This window comes from Gymnoscopelus braueri, assembly GCF_963280865.1.
Source record: "Gymnoscopelus braueri genome assembly, chromosome: 11".
Classification (NCBI taxonomy): Eukaryota; Metazoa; Chordata; class Actinopteri; order Myctophiformes; family Myctophidae; genus Gymnoscopelus; species Gymnoscopelus braueri.
In genome coordinates this window covers 46,135,350-46,158,116 of record NC_137613.1, presented here as the reverse complement: position 1 = coordinate 46,158,116, position 22,767 = coordinate 46,135,350, and the positions used below count along the sequence as shown (strand labels likewise).

Below are 22,767 nucleotides of genomic sequence, written 5' to 3'. Positions count from 1 at the left end.
GAATGTGGCGAGAATGTGGCGAGGTTGTGGCGAGAATGGAAGGACTTTTACAAACAGTGGAAGAGGATGCATCCTTTCAGAATGCACAGATGATAAAAGAGCAAGGTGAATACATACAAAGAGTGAAAGAGTGGAGAGAGAATTGTCTTATGCATTTAGACCCACCTGCTAGGCCCCATTCAGAGGAGACAGAGGATGCCATACCTGAACACACACTCAGTTCAGAGACAGAGGATGAAACGCCCAGATACACACTCCATGTTGCTCCTGTTAAGACACAGTTGTACACAACACCGGTGGACATTCAGGCAGCAGAAAAGGCACTAAAGACAGTGGAGCTGACTGTGGATCCTGGTGTTGCGGTCTCGGTCTTACCCCGATGCGTCTACGAGGAGCATTTCAAGGAGGCTCCTCTCCATCACTCCACTGCATCGCTGGTGACATGTTCACAGAGCCCTATGAAGGTGCTGGGCTGCATGCAAGCCACTGTTCACAGGAATGGCGTTCAAGTCCCAGCCAACTTCTATGTTGTGGACTCAGGCACTACTGCACTTATGGGAAGGGATCTGATATCTGATCTCCACCTGCACATTGAGGCTTGAAATTCACAGGTGCAGTACCAGCTGTCAGAGAACGTGGTGCAGTAGCGATTAGCATACTTGGATGTGAGGAATCCATCTGCAGGGAAAAAGGCGTCAACACCCTCCAAAAAGGCCTCTTTATATGACAGACAAGATCCTAAAAGCAGCGTTGCCATGTCCGCTTTTAAGTGACTTTGGGCTTGTTTTTCTGTTAAGTTGCTTGTAAATATTGGTAGTTTGTTTTTAGGCTTGATTCTAAAGTTTAGTTGTTAATTTAGGCTTGCTGTTGTTTAAACCAGTCGTTATCAAATATTTTCATGTCAAGGACCGACCCACAGCTGAAAATATTTTTGTCAGTGACCCCCAGATTTGTGTACCTAAAATGTTATAAAAACATTCCACATTTTTTTCAAGATTTTTTTTAAATAGCACGTCTGTATGTGACTGCCCATGTGGCCTAGTCGCTTCTTTTTGTTATAAAATGTTATAAAAACATTCCAATTTTTTTTTCAAGATTCTGTTATAGTAGATCTGGTTGTTGTTTCTCTCGCAAAATATGGCAACACTGCCCAAAAGCCTTGCCAGTGGCCACAGCCTCCAACAAAATCTGAATGGACCAAAGGACTAAGATGCCTGGGGAGACAGTGCTATTTGGCATGTCATCAACAAAAAAAAGCAACTATTGTTTCTCATTGAACATATATTATGCTTGTGTTTACTGCATGTGTTCGGAGTGATTGTAGGGAGACTGGAGGTACGGGGATGAAATGGGTTGGAGGGAAGGGGCTTGAGTTATTGTGGAATGTCTGTACTTCTCATAATGCATACTTTTGTACAATCTGATTTTAAAATGTACCAGTAAAGTGTCATTTGTTTTGTGAGTTCATGAATTGATCGTTTGAACTGGTAATTGAAGGACTGTTCAGGCCAGGAGATCTCTTATTGTATGTACTTTTAGAAACAGCTCAGTTACGTAAATTATGAAAGATATCATGGCCCAAAGCTCACAAAGCCAGGGTTCACATTTTGGGTTCTTATTTATTCGTTATCAGTGGTATAAGAAGTACTCAGACTCTTTACTGTGATTGTAATTGTAGTGGAGTAAAAAGTACAATTCATCTCCACCAATATAGAGGGGGTGGCTCTTTCTAAAGTCCACTATCATCTCCTTTGCCTCTGAGATGTAGTGGAGTAGAAGTATAAAGAAAAAAAAGAAAGAAAAAAAAAAACTACCTCAAAGTTGTACTTAAAGGTAGGGTAAGTGATTTGCAATTATTCAAATAATTGCAAAATGGGTCTATGTTGTGATAGTGCTCATCATCATAACCTTTATTTCAGCTCGGAGTACAGTTGAGGGGCAGGCCCTCATTTTCAATGTAGCCGAGATATGTAGCTCGTTACTATAGAGTGTCCTGTCCATATAAGGAGTCTCCCATGTCTCTCCAGCTCTTTATTAAACAGAAAATGCATTTTCAGTTCTCTCTCCTGATTGGCTTAGAATTTGTCACCTACCTGAAAATGAACTATATTCTGTTTACTAAAGAGCTGGAGAGACCCCTGTGACCGAACAAATGCTCGGTAGCAATTATTACTATCAGAATATAGTACTTTAACCTTTTTTACAAAAAAAAGAAAAATACCCAAAAATATCACTTACCCTACCTTTAAGTGCAGTACTTGAGTGTCCTAGACTGTTATCCGTCCTAGCTCCCAAGCTGTGGAATGACCTCTCCCCCTAAGTCCATCCCTCTCCATTCATCCTCCCATCATCTCTCCCACTACTACAGGTTTTGCAGCTATTGCTATTGTTACTAGGCCTACTACTATTACTGCTCACAGCTACAGGGAAGAAGCTATTCTTTAGCCTGGTGGTGGCCTTAATACTACGCAGCCTCCTGCCCGAAGGGAGGGGGTCAAACGACCGTGTGCTGGGTGTGCGGCTGCGACGGCATCGTTCATGATGCTCAGGAAGTACACTCGCTGGTGAGCCTTCTTTATTAAGGTGGCTGAGTTGTATCCCCAGGTCAGGTTGTTGTCAATGTGCACTCCTAGGTACTTTAGTTTAAACGAGTGACCACCATCATCTCCACCGATGTAGAGCGGGGTGGCGCTGTGGCCACTCTAAGTCCACTATCATCTCCTTTGATGCAAAGGTTAATAGCTCTGCACCAAGACTCCAGGTGTTCCACCTCTCGTCTGTACTCCACCTTGCTACTGTCGGAGATTAGTCCCACCACTGCTGTGTCATCCGCAATCTTACTGTCATGTGTCAGCAGGGTGTACAGCAGGGGACTCAGGACACATCCCTGCAGGGGGAGCCGGTGTAGAGGATGATGGGAGAGATGTTGTGGATTTTTACAGTCTGTGGCCTGTTGGTTAAGAAGTCCAAGACCTCCCCGTGTCTCCTAGGGTAGGTACCCTCGCAAAAACATGCAGTAATCCTGGTTACTATACTGCCTCCCCCTGGTCAGCCGGGGCGCCTGATGGAGGGGAAAGGAACTGGTTGGAATAACGTGTTCCTTCCACGCGCTACGTCCTACCGGGGAAACTCCCCCCTGTCGGGTGATAAGAAGTGGCCTGCTTGCTCCTCATGCATTGAAGGAGGCATGAGCTTCAGCTTGGGCTCTCCCTATACACGAATCCACGGAGAGCTGCCCTGCGCGCAGCCATTGCTGCGGTGTCAACGCTCCACGGACGCGACACCGCAGCAATGGCCGCCTGCAGGCAGCTACAGGCAGCGCGTCTGTGGATTCGTCTATAGGCTGGCAGAGGGAGAGTAGCGGCGCCCAGGATTACATAGGCAATTGGCACTGGGTGAAAATATATGGGTTACAAAATTGTGGGATAAAAAAAAAAAGTCCAAGACCCAGTTACACAGGGATGGGCGTATGCCAAGAACTCAAGTCTGTTCACTAAAGTCTGTGGAATAATGGTGTTATAGGCTGAACTAAAGTCAAGGAAAAGGAGTCTGACATAGGCATTCTCTGTCTCCAGATGGATCAGAGCCAGATGGACCATGCAGTTCTACCTATGTGCAAACTGGTGAGGATCCACGTTGTCATCAAGGCTGGCCTTCATGAGAGCCATGACCAGCCGTTCAAAGCACTTCATGACTATCGAAGTCAGTGCTATTGGACGGTAGTCATTCAGGCATGACACTGTTGCGGACTTAGGGACAGGGATGATGGTGGCAGTCTTGAGAGGCATGTAGGTGTCACAGTACGATTGGAGAACCAGTACGATTGAAGACAGAGCGCTCGTTTGTAGGCACGGGGCTTCGGGGCGAGGCAGGGCTTTTCGAGACAGGGTTTATTAGCGAGGCTCGTGAGGAGGAGGAGGAGAAGGAGGACGCGGCGCTGCGAGGCGGGGGTTTATTACGCGAGGCTCGCGAGGAGGAGGAGAAGGAGGAGGAGCCTCCTCCTCCTCGCGAGCCTCGCGTAATAAACCGTCCTCCTGAGAACGTGGCGCCACGAGGCAGGGCTTTGATGCGACGCCGACTCGGACCTGTCTTTTGTTGTTCCCCCCCACATAGCAACCAGGAAGCTACGCTATAGGGGAACGCTGAACACGCGTTCACACGCACACGCTTGTCCATGACGGAGGCGCGCCGACTCAGCAGAGCTTGAGGCCGAGGAGGTGCGCCCTCGCGCCTCCAGGCGCGAGTGCCCGCGCTGACCGGCCGATGCTCTGATAGTCGACACAGCGCCGTTCGAGTTGTAAACCGATAGGGACAGAATAGTTCTTTTCATGGATCACTGTGTGTGTGTGTGTGTGTGTGTGTGTGTGTGTGCGTGTGTGTGTGTGTCAGGGAGAAAGTAAAAAAAAAGCCAGAACACAATAAAAGTATCTTAACAGTCCTGCTTTCAATAAACCAAAAAAAGCATGAGCGCGTGCGCGTGTGTGTGCGCTTGTGTGTGTGTGTGTGTGTGTGTGACTGTGTGTGTGTGGTCGTGGCCATATATGTTTGTGCACAAGCCTGGCTTGTGGCTCCCTCTAGTGTTGCTTCTACAGAATTGCTGGGTGGGTGGTAAAAACTAGCACGCTTTCTTCAATCGTACTGGTTCTCCAATCATACTGTAACATAGGCACTGCAGCCATGGACAGGTGTTAAAGACCTCAGTGTTCAGCGAAGGTTTCTGGTAAGGATGGATAACCTTGGTGATGGCGACATCGTCGACACACTTGCTAATGTAGCCTATAAGACAGCTGACATATACTCCTCCAGGTCCATACCACCAGAGTGGCATCGCTGCTTCTCTGAAGATGTGCCATTCAGTGTGCTCAAAACAGTCTTGGAGCACTTGCAATTCTGAACAAAAAATGCAAAAATGAGCCAATCTTTGATTATATGACCAAAACGTATAAAAATATAATATGAAAAAATAATACAAGAAATAATACAGAACACGCAAATTATGTATAGATATTTTTTACAGTAGGCTATAGGCCTATTTATTTATTTATTAAAAATCTATTCAGAAAACACTACGCCCCCTCAGGTCACATGGCTCACTTAGAAAGAGGGAGCACTCGTTTTCATCCACCACGTGAGCGTGTGGCGTTTTGTTTTCGTTGAGAAAAGCCCGCCGACTCCGCCTCTCCGGACCAAACGGGAGGCCCTCTGGACACAAAACGAGCACACACACCACAGACTTAACGCTAGACACTAGAGCCCCATAGTCTGGGCGGTCAGCCGCGCTGTGATTGGCTATATGGATTCCAGGTACTCGGACCTTAGACTAGATAGATCCCATTGTCTGGGTGGTCAGCTGCACAATGATTGGCTAAATATGGTTACCAGGCTACAATACCACCGGTCGGTCAAATACATCTTTGGTTAAATGTTCAGTTCAGTTGACCTACCACGCACGTCCTGCACTTAACAACGTTTAAGACCCATTCATCTTCATTAAACTACTTGTTGCCTGCATTTGCTTCAATCCTACTTGACAACGTGTGACCAAGTGTAAACTGGTAAGGACAATTGATTGATTTACTTGATGTACTTTTATTTAGTAAGACATGAGAATCACAGTACATGGAAGTACAAATTCACAATACAAGGTCTACTAAACTGGAAGACTCATTAAGCACTTGGCTTGTTTAAGATGAGAACCCCATGCACACAAATCATGATGACATATAAGAGACAGACAGATATACACACTACTATACAGAATGTCATACAATTACAATCAGCTTTCAGGTTACTACAAAATATATACTACTACTAATATATACAAAAGAAGAAAATGAAAGGGGGGGGGGGTAGGTTAAGACTTAGACAGGGGCCATTTTCGAATTGCAGCCTCCTGAAGGTGTATCTTTAGGGCAGTTTTGAAAGTGAGTAGGGTTTTACACTCCTTTACTCCTTTTGGTAGGGCATTCCACATTTTTGATGAATAGCATGAGAACGAGTTCATTCCCTTAGTTGAGCCAAATCTGGGTTGAACATGATTTGTGGAGCTGCCTCTGGTGTTATGATCATGGACTTCATTAACATTTTGGAAGTATTTTGACAAATACAGGGGGATCCCAATGTTGTGGCAATTTTGAAGCTACTTTATATGTTATATTTCTACTCCACTACATCTCAGAGGCAAATTCATGCTATGGTGTAAAGTAACTAAGTACATTTACTCAAGTACTGTACTTAAGTAAAATGTCTGTACTTTTACTTCTACTCCAGTACATTTCAGTGGAAAATATTATACTTTTATTCCACTGCAATAATTTGAAAACTTTAGTTACTAGTTACTTGATTATTATTACAAAACATACATTATACCCACTTCAGCCCTAATACAAACATTTCGGCCATTTGAAAATAGCCGATCTACAAGCTCACAATGCAACACATTGTGTGCTTGGAGATTGGCTATTTTCAAAAGATTTTTATGCATTTGAAAACTTGAGATGGGACATTCTGCTTAATGAGTACTATTACTTTTGGTACTTTGTACATTTTGATACCAATACGTTTGTACTTTTACTCAAGTATATTTTGAATTCCGGACTTTTACATGAAACAGAGTATTTCTATATAGCAGTATTGATACTTTTACTTAAGTAAAATATTTGAGTACTTTTTCCACCACTGAATGCATGTACCTTTTACTCCTACAATATATTTTCAGCATTAGTTACTAGTTACTTTGCAGATTTGGATTAATAAAATATAGGCTACATTATATCTACTTAAGTCCTATTTTATAATTTGGCTGTTCGAAAATAGCCGAACTACAAGCCCTGTGAGCTTGTGAGTACTTTTACTTCAATTTTTGATGCCAATACATTTGTAAAACTTTGAATACAGGCCTTTTACTTGCAACAGAGTATTGTTTATATTGTCATATAGATACACACTAGTAAATAATCTGAGTACCACTGCTTGTGACACACAGATTGTATCCTGCTCAGCTGCTGAAGTAAGCTACGGTCTCTACAATGGCAGGCCGAGGTGATGACCAGCAGGTCTCTGTACATGATGCCGTGTGTACTCAGAAGACAGCAGGCAGCAGGAGAAGAAGACCACAGCCTAAACCAAATCCCAGTAAAAAGAACCACCACCGCGAATGTGATTGCGTTGTATGTACGAGAATGTGGCGAGAATGTGGCGAGGTTGTGGCGATGGAAGGACTTTTACAAACAATGGAAGGACTTTTACAAACAATGGAAGAGGAGGAGACGGAGGATGACATACCTGAACACACACTCAGTTCAGAGACAGAGGATGAAACGCCCAGATACACACTCCATGTTGCTCCTGTTAAGACACAGTTGTACACAACACCGGTGGACATTCAGGCAGCAGAAAAGGCACTAAAGACAGTGGAGCTGACTGTGGATCCTGGTGTTGCGGTCTCGGTCTTACCCCGATGCGTCTACGAGGAGCATTTCAAGGAGGCTCCTCTCCATCACTCCACTGCATCGCTGGTGACATGTTCACAGAGCCCTATGAAGGTGCTGGGCTGCATGCAAGCCACTGTTCATAGGAATGGCGTTCAAGTCCCAGCCAACTTCTATGTTGTGGACTCAGGCACTACTGCACTTATGGGAAGGGATCTGATATCTGATCTCCACCTGCACATTGAGGCTTGAAATTCACAGGTGCAGTACCAGCTGTCAGAGAACGTAGTGCAGTACCGATTAGAATACTTGGATGTGAGGAATTCATCTTCCTCTTTGACATCTGCAGGGAAAAAGGTGTTATAACACCCTCCAAAAAGGCCTCTTTATATGACAGACAAGATCCCAAAGGTAGTGTTGCCATGTTCGCTTTGTAAGCAACTTTGTGTTTTTGGGCTTGTTTCTAAAGTATAGCTGGTTATCTGGGCTTGCTGTCTAATGTTGTTTAAACCGTCGTTCTCAAGTGATTTCATGTCAAGGACCCCAAATTATTATTTGTCTGTCGACCCCCAGTTGAAAATATTTTTGTCAGGGACCCGCATACAAGATTTGTGTACTTAAAATGTTTAAAAAACATTCCACATTTTTTTCAAGATTATTTTTTCAAATAGCACACGTGTACTGTATGTGAGTGCTCATGTGGCCTAGTCGCATCTTTTGGGCTTGTTTAATTTAGTAGATCTGGTTGTTTCTCTCGCACAATATGGCAACACTGCCCAAAAGCCTTGCCAGTGGCCACAGCCTCCAACAAAACCTGAATGGACCAAAGGACTAAGACGCCTGGGGAGACAGTGCTATAGTGGCATGTCATAAAAAAAGAACGTTTCAACTATTTTTGTTAATTTTTGTTTAATGCTTATTATTATTTTCTCATTGAAAATATATTATGCTTGTGTGTACGGCATGTGTTTGGACTGATTGTAGGGGCCTGGAGGTACAGGGATGGGATGGGTTGGAGGGAAGGTGTTTTGGGTTATTGTGAAATGTCTGTACTTCTCATAATGCATACTTTTGTACAGTCTGAATTTAAAAATAAAATACAAAAAAGTTTGTCTTGGGAGTTTATGAATTGAACATTTGAACTGATACTCAGAGAACTGTTTAGGGCCATCTCTTATTTTATGTATTGGCCTACTTTTAAAAACAGCGAAGTTACATAAACTATGAAAGATATCATGGCCCAAAGCCTCACAAAGGGTTCACATTTTGGGTTATTATCTATTCAGTATCAGTGGTATAAGAAGTACTCAGATTCTTTACTGTGATTGTAATTGTAGTAAAAAGTACAATATCTGAGATGTAGTGGAGTAGAAGTATAAAGAAAAGATGAATAGGAAACATTAAATAACTACTTCAAAGTTGCACTTAAGTACAGTACTGGAGTAAATGTTCCATTGAGTTGCTGCACTGTACCTAAAAGAAGTCTTCCCCATCAGGGTTTTAAATCTAATAGGAATACAAATAGTTTACACTATATCTGGTGGAATATTGGTGGCTCTCACCACAAGTGTAAAGTAATTTTGCACGGCATTTCTTATTTTATAGATATATGTATATATATGTATGTACACACACAGTATATTTATTTATTCGTTAAATATCTATTCAGAAACATTGCAATGCCATATATACGTTGTGAGGTCTATCATATCAAAACTGAATCTAGGTATGTATACTGTAGCATTTGCCCCTTTCATGCAAATGTTCATGTCAAGGACCCTCAAATAATGCATTTAGCTGCAGACCCCCATTTGAAAACATTTTGTGCCAGGGACCCCCTTGCAAGATGTGTTGTTAAAATGTTGCAAACTTTTTCAAATATCCGATGTACTAGGGTTAAAGTGGCTAAGCTGATTTTGATGGTATTGTATTGACAAATTTTGCTGGGGACCCCGTGGAACCCCCTCAAGGACGTGTGCTTCAGAATCCCACCGCACTCGATCCGGAGGCCGCGCCCCTTGAACCCAAACACACCCCCACGGCCGTCTTGAGTGACAGCGCGTTCACACAAACATGCCCCACACTGTTGCTATGAGAACATGCTATATATCTATCTGTCTATAGCGATCGCGTGACACAAGTATTATATTTAATAATATTAGTTATTTTAGATCGCCTCTTAAAACACCATTCTGTTTGCTGTGCTTTTAACAGTTATTATTTCCCACTTTTCTCTTCTGGACAATTTTCCTATGAATGGAAGTTTAGTTTATCTGTTTACTGTAACTGTACATATTTTTATTTTCGATTTCTACTTGTTTATTTGAATAGCATTGTACAAAGGACCCCAATGGAAACAAGCCATATTGTTGCATGCATGTTTTAGCAGATATTCGCTGATTGGCTTGTCGTTAGACCAACCCCCACCTCCGACTCTCATTGGACGGTACTTTTTGTACTGAATAAATGCTAGGTTCACATTACAACACCAGACCAAGAGAGGCAGTTCACTCAGAGAGTGGGTGGGGTCTATGGTCTGGAACCAGGCTAGTACACAGCACAAGTCTTCACACAGAAAGCATCCGAAAGGGCTTGTTTTTCTGTAAAGTTGCTTGTAAATTATCGCTAGATATTTTGGCTTTGCTTATTTGGGCTTGTTTCCTAATCTTGTTTAACCCAGTGGTTCTCGATCATTTTCAAATCAAGGACCCCCAAATGAATATGTATTTTGTCCACATGACCCCAATCTGAAAATATTTTGTGCCAGGGACCCCCGTACCAGATTTGTGTTGTTCAAAATATCTTTTTGAAAATAGCAGATCTACTAGCTCACAACGCGTCGCATCACGACACGTTGTGAGCTTGTAGATTTGCTATTTTCAAATATCCAATGCATATAGGTTTTAAGTGCTCATGTGGCCTAGTCGCTTCTTTTGGGCTTGTTTTCATAGACCTGGTTGCTTGTTTCTCTCGCAAAACCTGGCGACACTGGTGGTCCATGTACACTTGTACAGTATTAGATAGGACTGCTTGGGAACATTAGGTAGAGATATATGACGATGGTTAGATAATCAAAATTTTACAAACCTCCCTCTATTGAAGAGGTAATACGTCTCTCGAATACAAATATGAGGACTTTTTAATATACAGTACACAAAATGCCACTTTGAATGACAGCTAAATAGGTTTTGAATTAAATAATTCATAGAACATAGAAGATTGTGCCATTGCATCACATAATACAAGTATGGAGATTTGTGAGTCTGTAGATCAGCTATTTTCACTATCTTTGAAATAGGGTGTCAAAGTAATTTGAAATGTAGTGAACATTTGTGAAGAACTGCTAGTTAAAGCAATGATGTCTGAGTCGAATAAACTCCTCTCTTTCCTATGACATCTGTGACCCTACTGCAGACATTCTGACTCCTGGACACAAGTTTGCATTTGTTTGGTTTGTGGCTGGGGGGTAGGAATAGTTGAAGGATAGGTGTTGTTTGCCCCTGGCTGGAACAAAGGAAATTATAATCCTCTTTGTCTTCAGGTGTTTTCAATGTTAATGAAGCTGTTGGGATGGAGGAGGGATCTCACTGTTTTGTCATTTTGGTGATGTGAATATAAGCCACTTGCTTTCAGTGTGTCCTTTGAGTTAAAACTGGCTGGTCATTCCGATTCTGTGCTGATGCTTTGATGTAAGTTTGTGACTCCATTTGATATCAAATTATATCACCAATTCTTCTAAAACTGTGAATTTGTCTGTGCCTTATTTTGTCTATTCTGTTTGACTGAGTTCCCATTCAGATTCTGCCTTGACAAGGGCTTAAGTGGTTAATGACATTTTTTTTGGTGTAAGTTTGGGTAGAAAGAGTGCCTTCCTAGAAAAGTAGCAGAGTCAAAAGTACAATATTTCTATTAAAGTCATGCAACAAAAAACTAACACTGCAAAAATATTCTTAAGTGCAGTACTCAATTAAATGTACTTAGTTACTGTCCACCACTGCCCATACTGTAACTCTCATGTAGACGTAGCCCGCATGGGTAAACCCAAAATCAGCAGCCCCCTGAATCATCATTAACCACTTAATCCCCAGCATCCGTATTGTGGGGAAAGCTTTCACAGGGAATAGCAGATCGACAAGCTGAGCGCGACACGTTGTCAGCTTGTCAATCTGCTATTTTCATCTGCTATTTTCATCTGCTATTTTCAGCAAAAGCTTTTCTCCCACAATAACAGACAACAGAATAGAGCCCTGAGGGACTCCACTCAATTGTGAGCTGACCTGTGTTTCTCTAGCTAGTGGTGAACTGAGCGTATATCCCCCAGTGATCACTAGTGAAGCGGTCACAGTCCAGCTTCTCTCGGCCAATCAGAGCCATGTTGAAGGGGGCCGGCCGCGGGACCCCGTCCCCGGTAGCGGGTCGGAGGTATATGCGGTCGAAGCGGAAGAGGGTGAAGTGGATCGGGTCCTTGTTGGTGTTGATCTTGGTGTCCCAGGTGTAACGGCAGTGCTCCCGACTGCCCAGTTTCTCCCATATGTCACACACGCCGGGTGGCAGCCCAACCATGGCCATCTGGGATGGAAACAAAGCGTCACCTTACTAAAATAAAGGCCTACGTCGTCTTTTTTTAGGAAATCTTTATTTTTGCCTAAATCAGCTCTTCGTGGCCTATGTCAAGAGTATGACCTATGCCATTTTATTCTGCCTAAGTCAAAGACAGTCAGGTTTACAATTGCCATCAAGTAATTTAATCCTCTTATGTTACATAACTGACAGACAGTGGTATTTGTATGTCAATAGTCATACAGTATATTGTTATAAACCTTTTGGGTGAAATGTTTTGGTTCAGTGTTTTCTGAAAAACTAAAAAATTAAAATGCCATTATGCCATTATTTTAGCAAGGTGGTATTAGAGGCGAGCTAACGGTATGAGTAGCACGCTACAACACCAGCCTTTGGCACAGTTTCATATCTAGCAACTATCAGATTGGTGAACAAACATTTTGAGCTTGTCGCCTTTGCATTTTATAGATTGTGTATTATACTGAAAGCTCCTTTTGCACTTTTCTCTAGGACTTTTAATCTAAATCACACTTAGGCTGCCAAAATGTTTTCCTATGTTTTTATTCTCCCTTCTTATTTTTTCCTCTCTTAAACTTTAACAGTGAAAAGCTGAAAAGAGGAAGTGAAGTCCTGGTGGCATAGAGGTGAAACATTTGCCCGCCACCACATGGCAGACCAGGCAGAGACCAGGGTTCAATCGGAGGAGGAGACCACCTGGTTGTCTACATCCGCCCCCCCCAGACCATGCGATGGGGTTAACGACAAAATGCCTGATTGATCTAAAAGACTGAATGAAGCCTAACCTCTTTGCCTCTCAGGTTGGTGTCCCCTCCGAACAGCACGGTGACGTTATCGGGCGCCTCGGACATCGTTTGTAAAACCAGCCTCAGCTGGTTCATCCTCTCTTCCGCGCTGGGCTTGCCGCTCTCAAAGTGGGACGTCATCAGACACAGATCCAGGTCTCTGAATTTCACCTGAGGTCACCAGAGAAAGCAAAACACTCACTGGATTAAAGTCAGTTGCATTTCTTTAGCTGAAGTATTGGAGTGATCCAACAAGCAGACAAGTGGACTTCAACCCACCTCTCCCTTCCTTTGAATTCACACACTGAGACACAACACAACTGTATTCAATTTGTATCTGTCCCATTTGTTGTTTGAATTAGGGTGACGACACTGACCAGGTATCCCACAGCATCTTCGTCGCATGTCTGGTTTTCAAAAGTCAAACCACTTTTATCCAATGACAGTGAAGGAATCAGTCATTGCGGGGCTGTGTTTGATGTCAACCAAACTGTGCACACGTGACGTGGGTCAAGTGTAGGTTAACCTGTTACCGTCTTTATTGCCTTACGCTGCTACGCCCACCAGGGATGTGATTTTAGGAGGATGGAAACTACCACAAAGAAAATGAAGTGCAGCTACAACAAAAGACTGGGAAACTCATAACAGGGTGAAGCCAGTGCAAGGCCATTGTCAGGGAGTTTTTTTTTTGCAAAGTTTTGCGAGTTTATTTTCTAATTTCACAAGGGGGACAAATGTTATGTCCGACTTGCCCTTCAGTGTTGTTGTGGTGGGTTTTAGGCCATCGGTCTCAGCTGGTCAGTTCAGCTGATGCGATCACACTTGCGAACATATCAACTGCGCTACTGATAGACACTGAAGTTTTAAAACGAAAGGCCAAAGACTTTAAAAGAGTGTTCTGATTTCTTGAAAGTCTTGAAAGTGTTCGCGGCCCACCCGTCTGACCACTTAACAAGTGGTCAGATGGGTGGGCTGCATGCATTCTCTGAGCATGTTTATTTTAATGATGAATCAATCGATTACGTATGTTCCTGCTTGGATCAATGGCAAAGTTCCTATTTATTGGTATAACAATAAAAACATATTTTTCAAGGTTTTAAATTGCATGAATTTTTATTTTCATAAAATATTCACGTTATTTTATCATTAAAATCTTAGTCTTTTGAGTCACTGCTTTAAAGAATCACTGTTTGTCTGGGTTGAGACAAAGGTGTTCATCAATCAATATAGCACTGAGAACTGAGGAAGGGAGGCAGTGTGCGGTGCTGGGAGAGGGATAGTCTGGATACCTAACGTGCAATCACGTTTCAGCATTTCCTAATTCCCCCATAAGATGGGAAAGCTACACTCTCATTGACTGCTGTTTTCAAATCACACCTCCTAATTTCCATTTAATGGAAATGCTCGATTCTAATTGGTTGGGGAAAAGATGGAGGTGGAGATAAAGAATTTGGAGACACCTGATTCGTTTTCTGCAACCAACCAGCCAGCGTTCCATCCAGCTTTTTTCATCTTTTTTTTTTCAAGCGCAGGTGTGTTGAATAGGCTACAGCTGAATTTATGGTGAACTCTGCTTGCAAGTTGCTGTGACATCAAAGGGGTGTGCGTGCGTGCGTGCGTGCGTGCGTGCGTGCGTGCGTGCGTGCGACACACTGCATATGACTCAGTCCATAATTATAATATAGTGTATGTGTATATACACCCTCCTTTGGTGGAGTTAGCTGGTTTAGCAGAAAGTTTGAGGATCCAATGGAGTTAGCTGGATTTGTCAGAAGCGCTTTTTAATACTTTTCATTGGTTCCATTTTTTTTATCAACACAGAGACGTAAAGGGTGTTCAATAGCACTGATTTATGGAAAAGAATGCAAAAGCGGAAAAGAATTGAGTTAGCTGGTTTCTACCGAACAGCAACGAATATATTGAATACACATACACTATAATTATGGACTGAGTTACACACACACACACACACACACACACACACACACACACACACACACACACACACACACACACACACTGACTGAGACAATTATTACCAAAGTATTTTTCATAACTGCATAATCACCTGAGCTACCAGCAGGTTCCTCATCATCTTGCTGTTAGGGTACGGGACAATGTTGCTCTCCAGCAGCTTGACCCGGGATTTCTTCAACATAATCCCAGTGAAGTAGTTCTCCTCTATGGAATCAGATCACTGCCATTACTCCTAACTTAAAATAAAGGTTTCAAAAGCTTGACAAATTATTTCCAAGACTGAAAACTCGCTTTGAAAAAAGTTTAGCATCTCTGAAAAAAGTTTTGCATCTCAAAAAACAGTTTTGATAGGCATATGACCTATCAGGCAAACCTCCTATCTCCATATTCTGCAGGAATATGCATTTTGGCACTGTTCTCCCAGGGTATTATTTTGTTTTCCATGTCCTCTTTTTTTTACTGGGTTGGGTTCGGCCAATGACTGACGCGCACAGGGGATTGGCAGACTGCTCAGCCATAAGACTGCTTACATAATAAATATTGTCTTATTGCTTGTATAAAAAAAATTCTGTCAGACTGCTTACATAATAAATGTGTTCATTTATTACTATTATTTTGATTATTATTGCAAAACATACAGTAAGTACTTCAGCCCTAAATACAGTACATTTAGGACATTTGGATATAGCAGATCTACAAGCTCACAATGCGACGCATTGTGAGCTTGTAGATCTGCTATTTTCAAAAGATTTATATACATTTGAAAACTTGTGAAATGGGACATTCTGCAGAATGAGTACTTTAAGTACATTTTGGTACCAATACTTTTGTACTTTTATTCAGTACATTTTGAATTCCAGACTTTCACTTATAACAGAGTATTTCTACATTGCAATATTGATACATTTACCACAAGTAAACAAATGTAGTACTTTTTCCACCACGGCTGTACAAAAGATTTATCAATAAAGAAACCTCGACACTTATGGTAGCCTATATTACATTATTTGAGATTATGCTGTAATGTATTGTACGTGTACTGTTGGTCCTGAAGTTTATGGGACTGTCTATCTCAACAGTAGCCTACTGTGGGATAAAGTCCATATAATTAACTGCTCATCTTAAATCGGTTTCTTTTTTATTTTCAATTGTTTTTAATACATCCTAAAAGTTCGGAAACCTTTGAACTTTTAAGCAACATCAAAGGTAATTTTGTATCTGCATGGTTTGTGAGCTAATTATTGACACGTGTTGCAACTAAAAAGATCTTATGCAGACGAGAGAGAGAGAGAGAGAGAGAGAGAGAGAGAGAGGTCAAAATATTTAGCCTAAACATTTTTCGTCTCTTTTTTAAGCCTATTAATACAGAAAAAAAATATTATGATTTATTAAAGGAAGATTTTTTTCAAAAAAGTGTACAGAAATTGTTAAAATTATGTTTTTATGTGGACACGCCTCCAGTTCATTAAGTATACCTAGTTCTCACCTTAGCACCTCCTCCACCACCTTAGCCCTCCTCCTCCTCATGCCCACACCTGTTGTGTTATGATAATGAGGGGGAGGGTATGTTTTTACTATGTCACTAAAGCGCTGTTTCTCTATTGGCACGTTTGACCCTCAAGGTTTCAGCCTCCAGGTAGAAACTCAAAGTAGTCAGAGAAGACATAAAACACCATAAAAACACCACCAAGGGGCTTAATGAAGTTCTATCAACCTCATAGACACATGAAAAACAGAAAAAGTGCAAAACCATGGCACCACATCTTTAAGTAAAAGTATCAATACCGCAATGTGGAAATACTCTGTTACAAGTAAAAGTCCAGTATTCAAAATGCACTTGAGTAAAAGTTCAAAAGGATCGGCATCAATCCTACCTACTTTAAGTACCAAAAGTAAACATACCCATTGTGCAGAATGTCCCATTTCACAAGTTCAAAATGTATTAAAAATAGCTGATCCAATGGATCCAATGCCGTTTTTATTTTGTCACAAGCTCATATTAATACTTCTCATTGGTTGAATATTTATAAAATCCACAGATACACTTAACCACTTTCACACAAAAACAAAAAAGCTAAAATAGCAGCTCTACAAGCTCACAACGCATTGCAACGCTGTGCGTTGTGAGCTTGCACGTTGGCTATTTGTGCTACCTTTGTATGACACTAGTGTGGCGAAGTAGGACATTAATTTATGGGAGGGGTGGGGGGATACATAAGAATTGACATATGGAGATATGAGGTTTCTGCCAACAGCAATGATTATATTCTGACCTGGAATGGGGATGGACCTCAGACGATGTTCCTCATGAAGCCCAGTGGACTGACAGCCAGAGCACAGGTCATAGTCAGGACACACTGTACAGTTATACCTGGTCCCGAAAATGTCTCCCTCACAGCCGTCACAAACCACATCCCGGTGCAGCATGCAAGGATCTGGCAAACAAAACAAGAGAAATGCATCAGTATGAATTTAGCATAAAACTAGAAAAAGCGCTCCTCGGAGCAGGTCTCCACCAGGCCAGGTAGCTAAAATGGACCTCATGGTGTACCAGGACAATCTGAATACTTTTGAATGGAGGTTCTTCCTTGGCCTACTTAACCTGACTCCGCCAGATGGAACAAGCTTGCGTCACATTTGTTTCACACGCTATTCTGAACCTGTGAAGTCAATACCCCCCCATCTGGGGGAGTCAGGTTATGGCCTACTGGGAGTGTGTGTTCAAATTTTCTCACTGATGGGTCCAGCAATGCTTGTGGCATTATGTGCAAACGTGCCCCTCCTGAAAACTTTGTCAGGTTTTCAATTCCATTTTGTTTAACAATGATTGGCTTTCAGATACATCTTGATAACATGACTTCAGGGATAATGTTTACCAATTTGGGTGAGGTTTGGACAAAATTGGTAGGAGTAGCAACAAAAACTGTGTTATGCAATGAAAACGCAACATGGTGGAAAACTTCTGTAATAATCCAAGAAATCCAATGGTAAAGAATTTTGATTGTATGACCTACGGTTCAAGAGTTATAGGCCAAAATGTGAATCGTCCTGTTATAGCGCCACCATAAGGCCAACTTTAAAAATGTCTTCCTTGGCCTAGTGGGAATGTGAGAGCAAAATGTCACCCCAATCAAACACTGCGTTCATGATTTGAGGCATTTGGCTAAAAACTAGCCACTCCTGCAAACTTTAGATGCCAATCAGGATGGAATGTGAAAAGTCTGACAGATCCACCTTGATCACATGACTATAGAGATAATGTGTACCAATTTACGTGATGTTTGGAAAAAAATTGTAGGAAGTTTCTGGTGGCACTTTAGAAGTTTTTTCCTTGGCCTCTAGGGAGTGTGTGTGCAGTGAGTTTCACACCGATCGGTCCAGCTGTTTGAGAAACAGTGTTCTTTTGTTACCTAGGATGAGCAGGTAGTTGACAGCTTTTTTCTTCAGGTACATGACGTAGGGTAGAATGAGCTCCTGAAGGAACACCACATCAGGAACATATCTACAGAGAAACCACATCACACTTAATATATATATATATATATATATATATATATATATATATATATATATATATATATATATATATATATATATATATATATATATATATATATATATATATATATAATGTTTGCTATTACTATTATTATCATTATCATTATCATTATCATTATCAATGCTGGTAAGGAATCAAAACCAACACATTTTACACTTATGTACATGCACACAAGACATAACAGTAAAGAAACCTTGAAACTTGAAGAGTTCAAAGTCAAGACTTACTCAGCTAGGTAGGAACAGAAGCCTTTGGCGCGCTCCATCAGGCATTCCAAGTCAAGTCCATCCACATTCCAGGAGATCAGAGACAGTTTGTCATCTTCTTTCTCTGGAGACTTCTGCTTAGCTTCTTTTTTGCTGGTTCCACTGGAGCAGGCTGGTTCCTCCTTTGTTAGATCAATGCTAGACAATCAAACATATCAAAGTAAATGAGTGCCTCTCAAACAATTTAATTTCAAGTTTGGTGGCATGACGCATTGCGAGCTTGTACATCTGATCTTTTCGTACAATGAAGTATCAGGCTAATGGCCATGGAAGCTTATGGCTCTGGTATCTCCAACTGACAAGACAAGCTTGCTGGGGTTTAGTCCAGTCAGATCGCAGCTCATTTGTAAACAGCCTCTCAGAGCCAATGGAGGACTCTGCTAATTCACCCACCATTGGTTGGTCCTCCATACATTAGTTAACCATTTATTGGTTAGTATTTGAGACCTTTTTGATGAGAGTTGATCACTGTTATTGACCTTGAACATTCAACTTTCTCACCCAACAAGTAGGGGATTGCCTGGGTATCACCCTTTTCTTTTCTTGTGTCTTTAAAAATTATATGTGGTCAAGAAGTGAAGCTCTGTATCCACCACTCCTTGACTGCAGTGAGAGCAGAGTCTGTCCTCTCTGGGTAGCTAGGTTTTGCTGGCCTTTCTCCATGTCCAGGCTGTGTGCATGTCCAGGCTGTGTGCTCTGTATGTGTCTGTACATTGTTAAGCTTTTGCTTTGTTTATTAGTCGCTGTGGTAAAATATTCTGCCATGGTGTACTGTCTATTTAGGGGAGGGGACTATATTCTTTGTTGATCTTTTCGTTCTGACTATATAATATGGTTACTGACTATGATGCTGACTATGGTGCTAACTATGGTGCTGACTACGTTAATGACTATGGTGCTGACTATGGTGCTAAGCGCTAACCATGTTAATGGCTATGGTGCTGACTACGTAAATGATTATGGTACTGACTGTGGTACTGACTATGGTGCTGAGTGACTATGTTAAAGGAGAAATCCGGACATTTTAAGTGTTATCTTTGATGTGTAGTTACTCACTCACCGAGTTAGGAAGTGGCGTTGAGTTTTTCCAGTGATTCCCCTGTCTGTGAGTCTGGTCGACCCCCACCATTGGCATAGTGGGAGGCACGTGTCTTAGTGAAAATCGCCTAATTCCACAGCTCCAAACTTTTTTGGTGGCGTTCATGGTCAGCGACGTGAATGTTTTCCTCTCGCGAGATTTCCCGTCCTCGGCTCACTGCGAGATTTCACGCGAGAGGAAAACATTCACGTCGCTGACCATGAACGCCAGCTCGTGAGTGATAAACAGTGCATGTGAAAGTATCAGGAGACACCATGAGGAGGATTTGTGGGAAAAAAAAGAAGTTTGGAGCTGTGGAATTAGGCGATTTTCACTAAGACACGCGCCTCCCACTATGCCAATGGTGGGGGTCGACCAGACTCACAGACAGGGGAATCGCTGGAAAAACTCAACGCCACTTCCTAACTCGGTGAGTGAGTAACTACACATCAAAGATAACACTTAAAATGTCCGGATTTCTCCTTTAATGGCTATGGTGCTGTCTACGTTATTGTCTATGGTGCTGACTGTGGTACTGACTATGGGGCTGACTATGGTGCTGACTATGTTAATGACTATGGTGCTGACTATGGTGCTGACTATGGTTAATGACTATGGCGCTGACTATGGTACTGACTATGGTTAATTACTATGGTACTACTGACTATGGTTAATGACTATGGTGCTGACTATGATTAATGACTACGGTACTGACTATGGTGCTGAATATGGTTAATGACTGTGGTAACTGACTATGTTTAATGACCATGGTACTGACTATGGTACTGACTATGTTTAATGACCATGGTACTGACTAGGTGCTAACTACGGTTAATTACTTTGGTGCTGACTATGGTTAATGACTATGGTGCTGACTATGGTTAATGACTATCGTTAATGACGCACACACACGCACACACACACATTATAATTAGCTTTTAATCCAGAGTGACTATACATCAAATACATAGAGATAGTGATCTAGGATCATATAGGTAAACCAATAACCTATCATCAGTCTAAACAGTGTATCAAAAAGTAAATAATCTGAACCTGGCATCGTTTAAATGACATCTAAATTTCATTTTAAACTTTGCATAGCCTGCAAGGTCGTCAAGGCTATAGGCAAGTGCTACAGCAAGTGCTACGGGCTAAGGTGTACAAATATTACAATTTGTGCATCACTTTATTCAAGTTTTCTTGGCATTATGTTCCACTCACAAATACTGCCAAAATATACAACTAGAAATAATGCTAGTAAAATCTCTTTTCGTTTGAAAATTTTAAACAAATTAAAAAATAACAAAATTAAAATATATTTTTAGAACACTTTCATTCACTTGAAACCACAAATAGTGGTGTCCTCCCTCTACTACCCCTTCATATATTTTTAGAACACTTTCATTCACTTGAAACCACAAATAGTGGTGTCCTCCCTCTACTACCCCTTCCCTCGCTGTTGAGAGGAGCGTCTGAGTTTCGTTTCTCCATAACATAACATAAGCATGATAAGCCAGAGCCAGACTGAACAACATTGGATGGATGGATGGCAGCAATAATAACTAAACAATAACTATTGTGTTTGCTCTGCACACCTCCACCACCTCGGTTCTAAGCCTTTAGGGGAAGAACCAGCATTGACTTTAACTTTAATACATTTATATCTAATCAGATTGTTAGTAGCCCATTATGGCACAAAGTAAATACTAGGTTTATTTACCATTTCACCTGCTTCTTTCCCTGAGATGTGTCCCTCTTGCTTTGGTGGCTCTCGATCTCCTTCTCCATGTCAGCCTTGAAGAATTAGGCTAATTCTGATTCATAAACAAGCTACTGAACTGTATGTTGCACATTGCTGCACTGGACAGACAGAGTGTGAACTACACTGTATAGCCTTGATTGGAGGAGTTCCACAGCTGGTCTGGTCCCATGACCTGAACTGAGTCATATAAAAGTCAAGTGATAACACAACAATATGACCACACCTTTATAATATAAAGGTGTAATAATACTGAATATTATTCAGTGTTTCAGAATCAGAATAAACTTTATTGTCACATCACTCTTGACAGGAGTAAAGAAGTGGGTTAAATTCATTTTTGGGCAATGTCTACACAATTATTTTTGTGTACAGTTTAGGTTCCCAGCCACTTTAACAGGTCAATCAATTTGGCTATTCTACCTGAAACTACTTCAAGTGCTCTGTGAGACAGACACAGAGTATCAATGGGCTACTGCTTAAAGCACAAATACAAATATAAACTACAGACTAACACAAGCTAATAATACAGCACTAGTAGCAAAGCACTTAAAGTACAACTGCTAGCAACTTGCTAAATAAGAAAAATGCTATACTCACTACCCAGAAGTTCAGGAGCTCAGTTCACTCCAGATGTTGAAAGCACACTGAAGGAAAACACTAGCAGCCTGCCTTTTATCCCTTTGAGCTGTGTTGGCCCTCCCAGCCACTTTAACAGGTCAATCAATTTGGCTATTCTACCTGAAACTACTTCAAGTGCTCTGTGAGACAGACACAGAGTATCAATGGGCTACTGCTTAAAGCACAAATACAAATATAAACTACAGACTAACACAAGCTAATAATACAGCACTAGTAGCAAAGCACTTAAAGTACAACTGCTAGCAACTTGCTAAATAAGAAAAATGCTATACTCACTACCCAGAAGTTCAGGAGCTCAGTTCACTCCAGATGTTGAAAGCACACTGAAGGAAAACACTAGCAGCCTGCCTTTTATCCCTTTGAGCTGTGTTGGCCCTCCCAGCCACTTTAACAGGTCAATCAATTTGGCTATTCTACCTGAAACTACTTCAAGTGCTCTGTGAGACAGACACAGAGTATCAATGGGCTACTGCTTAAAGCACAAATACAAATATAAACTACAGACTAACACAAGCTAATAATACAGCACTAGTAGCAAAGCACTTAAAGTACAACTGCTAGCAACTTGCTAAATAAGAAAAATGCTATACTCACTACCCAGAAGTTCAGGAGCTCAGTTCACTCCAGATGTTGAAAGCACACTGTGTTACAATTTGACAATAAGCCTATTCCTGAAAACATAATGCTAAGGCT

At 41.6% G+C, this 22,767-nt stretch overlaps 1 protein-coding gene across 1 annotated transcript; it reads right to left on the bottom strand.

The window, feature by feature from the left end:
• Window positions 1–11,717: 11,717 nt before the first annotated feature.
• LOC308095670 (tyrosyl-DNA phosphodiesterase 2-like) lies at window positions 11,718–21,461 on the bottom strand (the record flags this gene model as incomplete). The annotated part of the gene is made up of 7 exons (XM_080442714.1): window positions 11,718–11,999; window positions 12,794–12,964; window positions 14,862–14,974; window positions 17,044–17,205; window positions 18,181–18,272; window positions 18,557–18,733; window positions 21,394–21,461. The coding sequence occupies 7 exons, from the start codon at window positions 21,459–21,461 to the stop codon at window positions 11,718–11,720; spliced, it is 1,065 nt and encodes a 354-aa protein (XP_080298840.1).
• Between the last annotated feature and the right edge of the window lie 1,306 nt (window positions 21,462–22,767).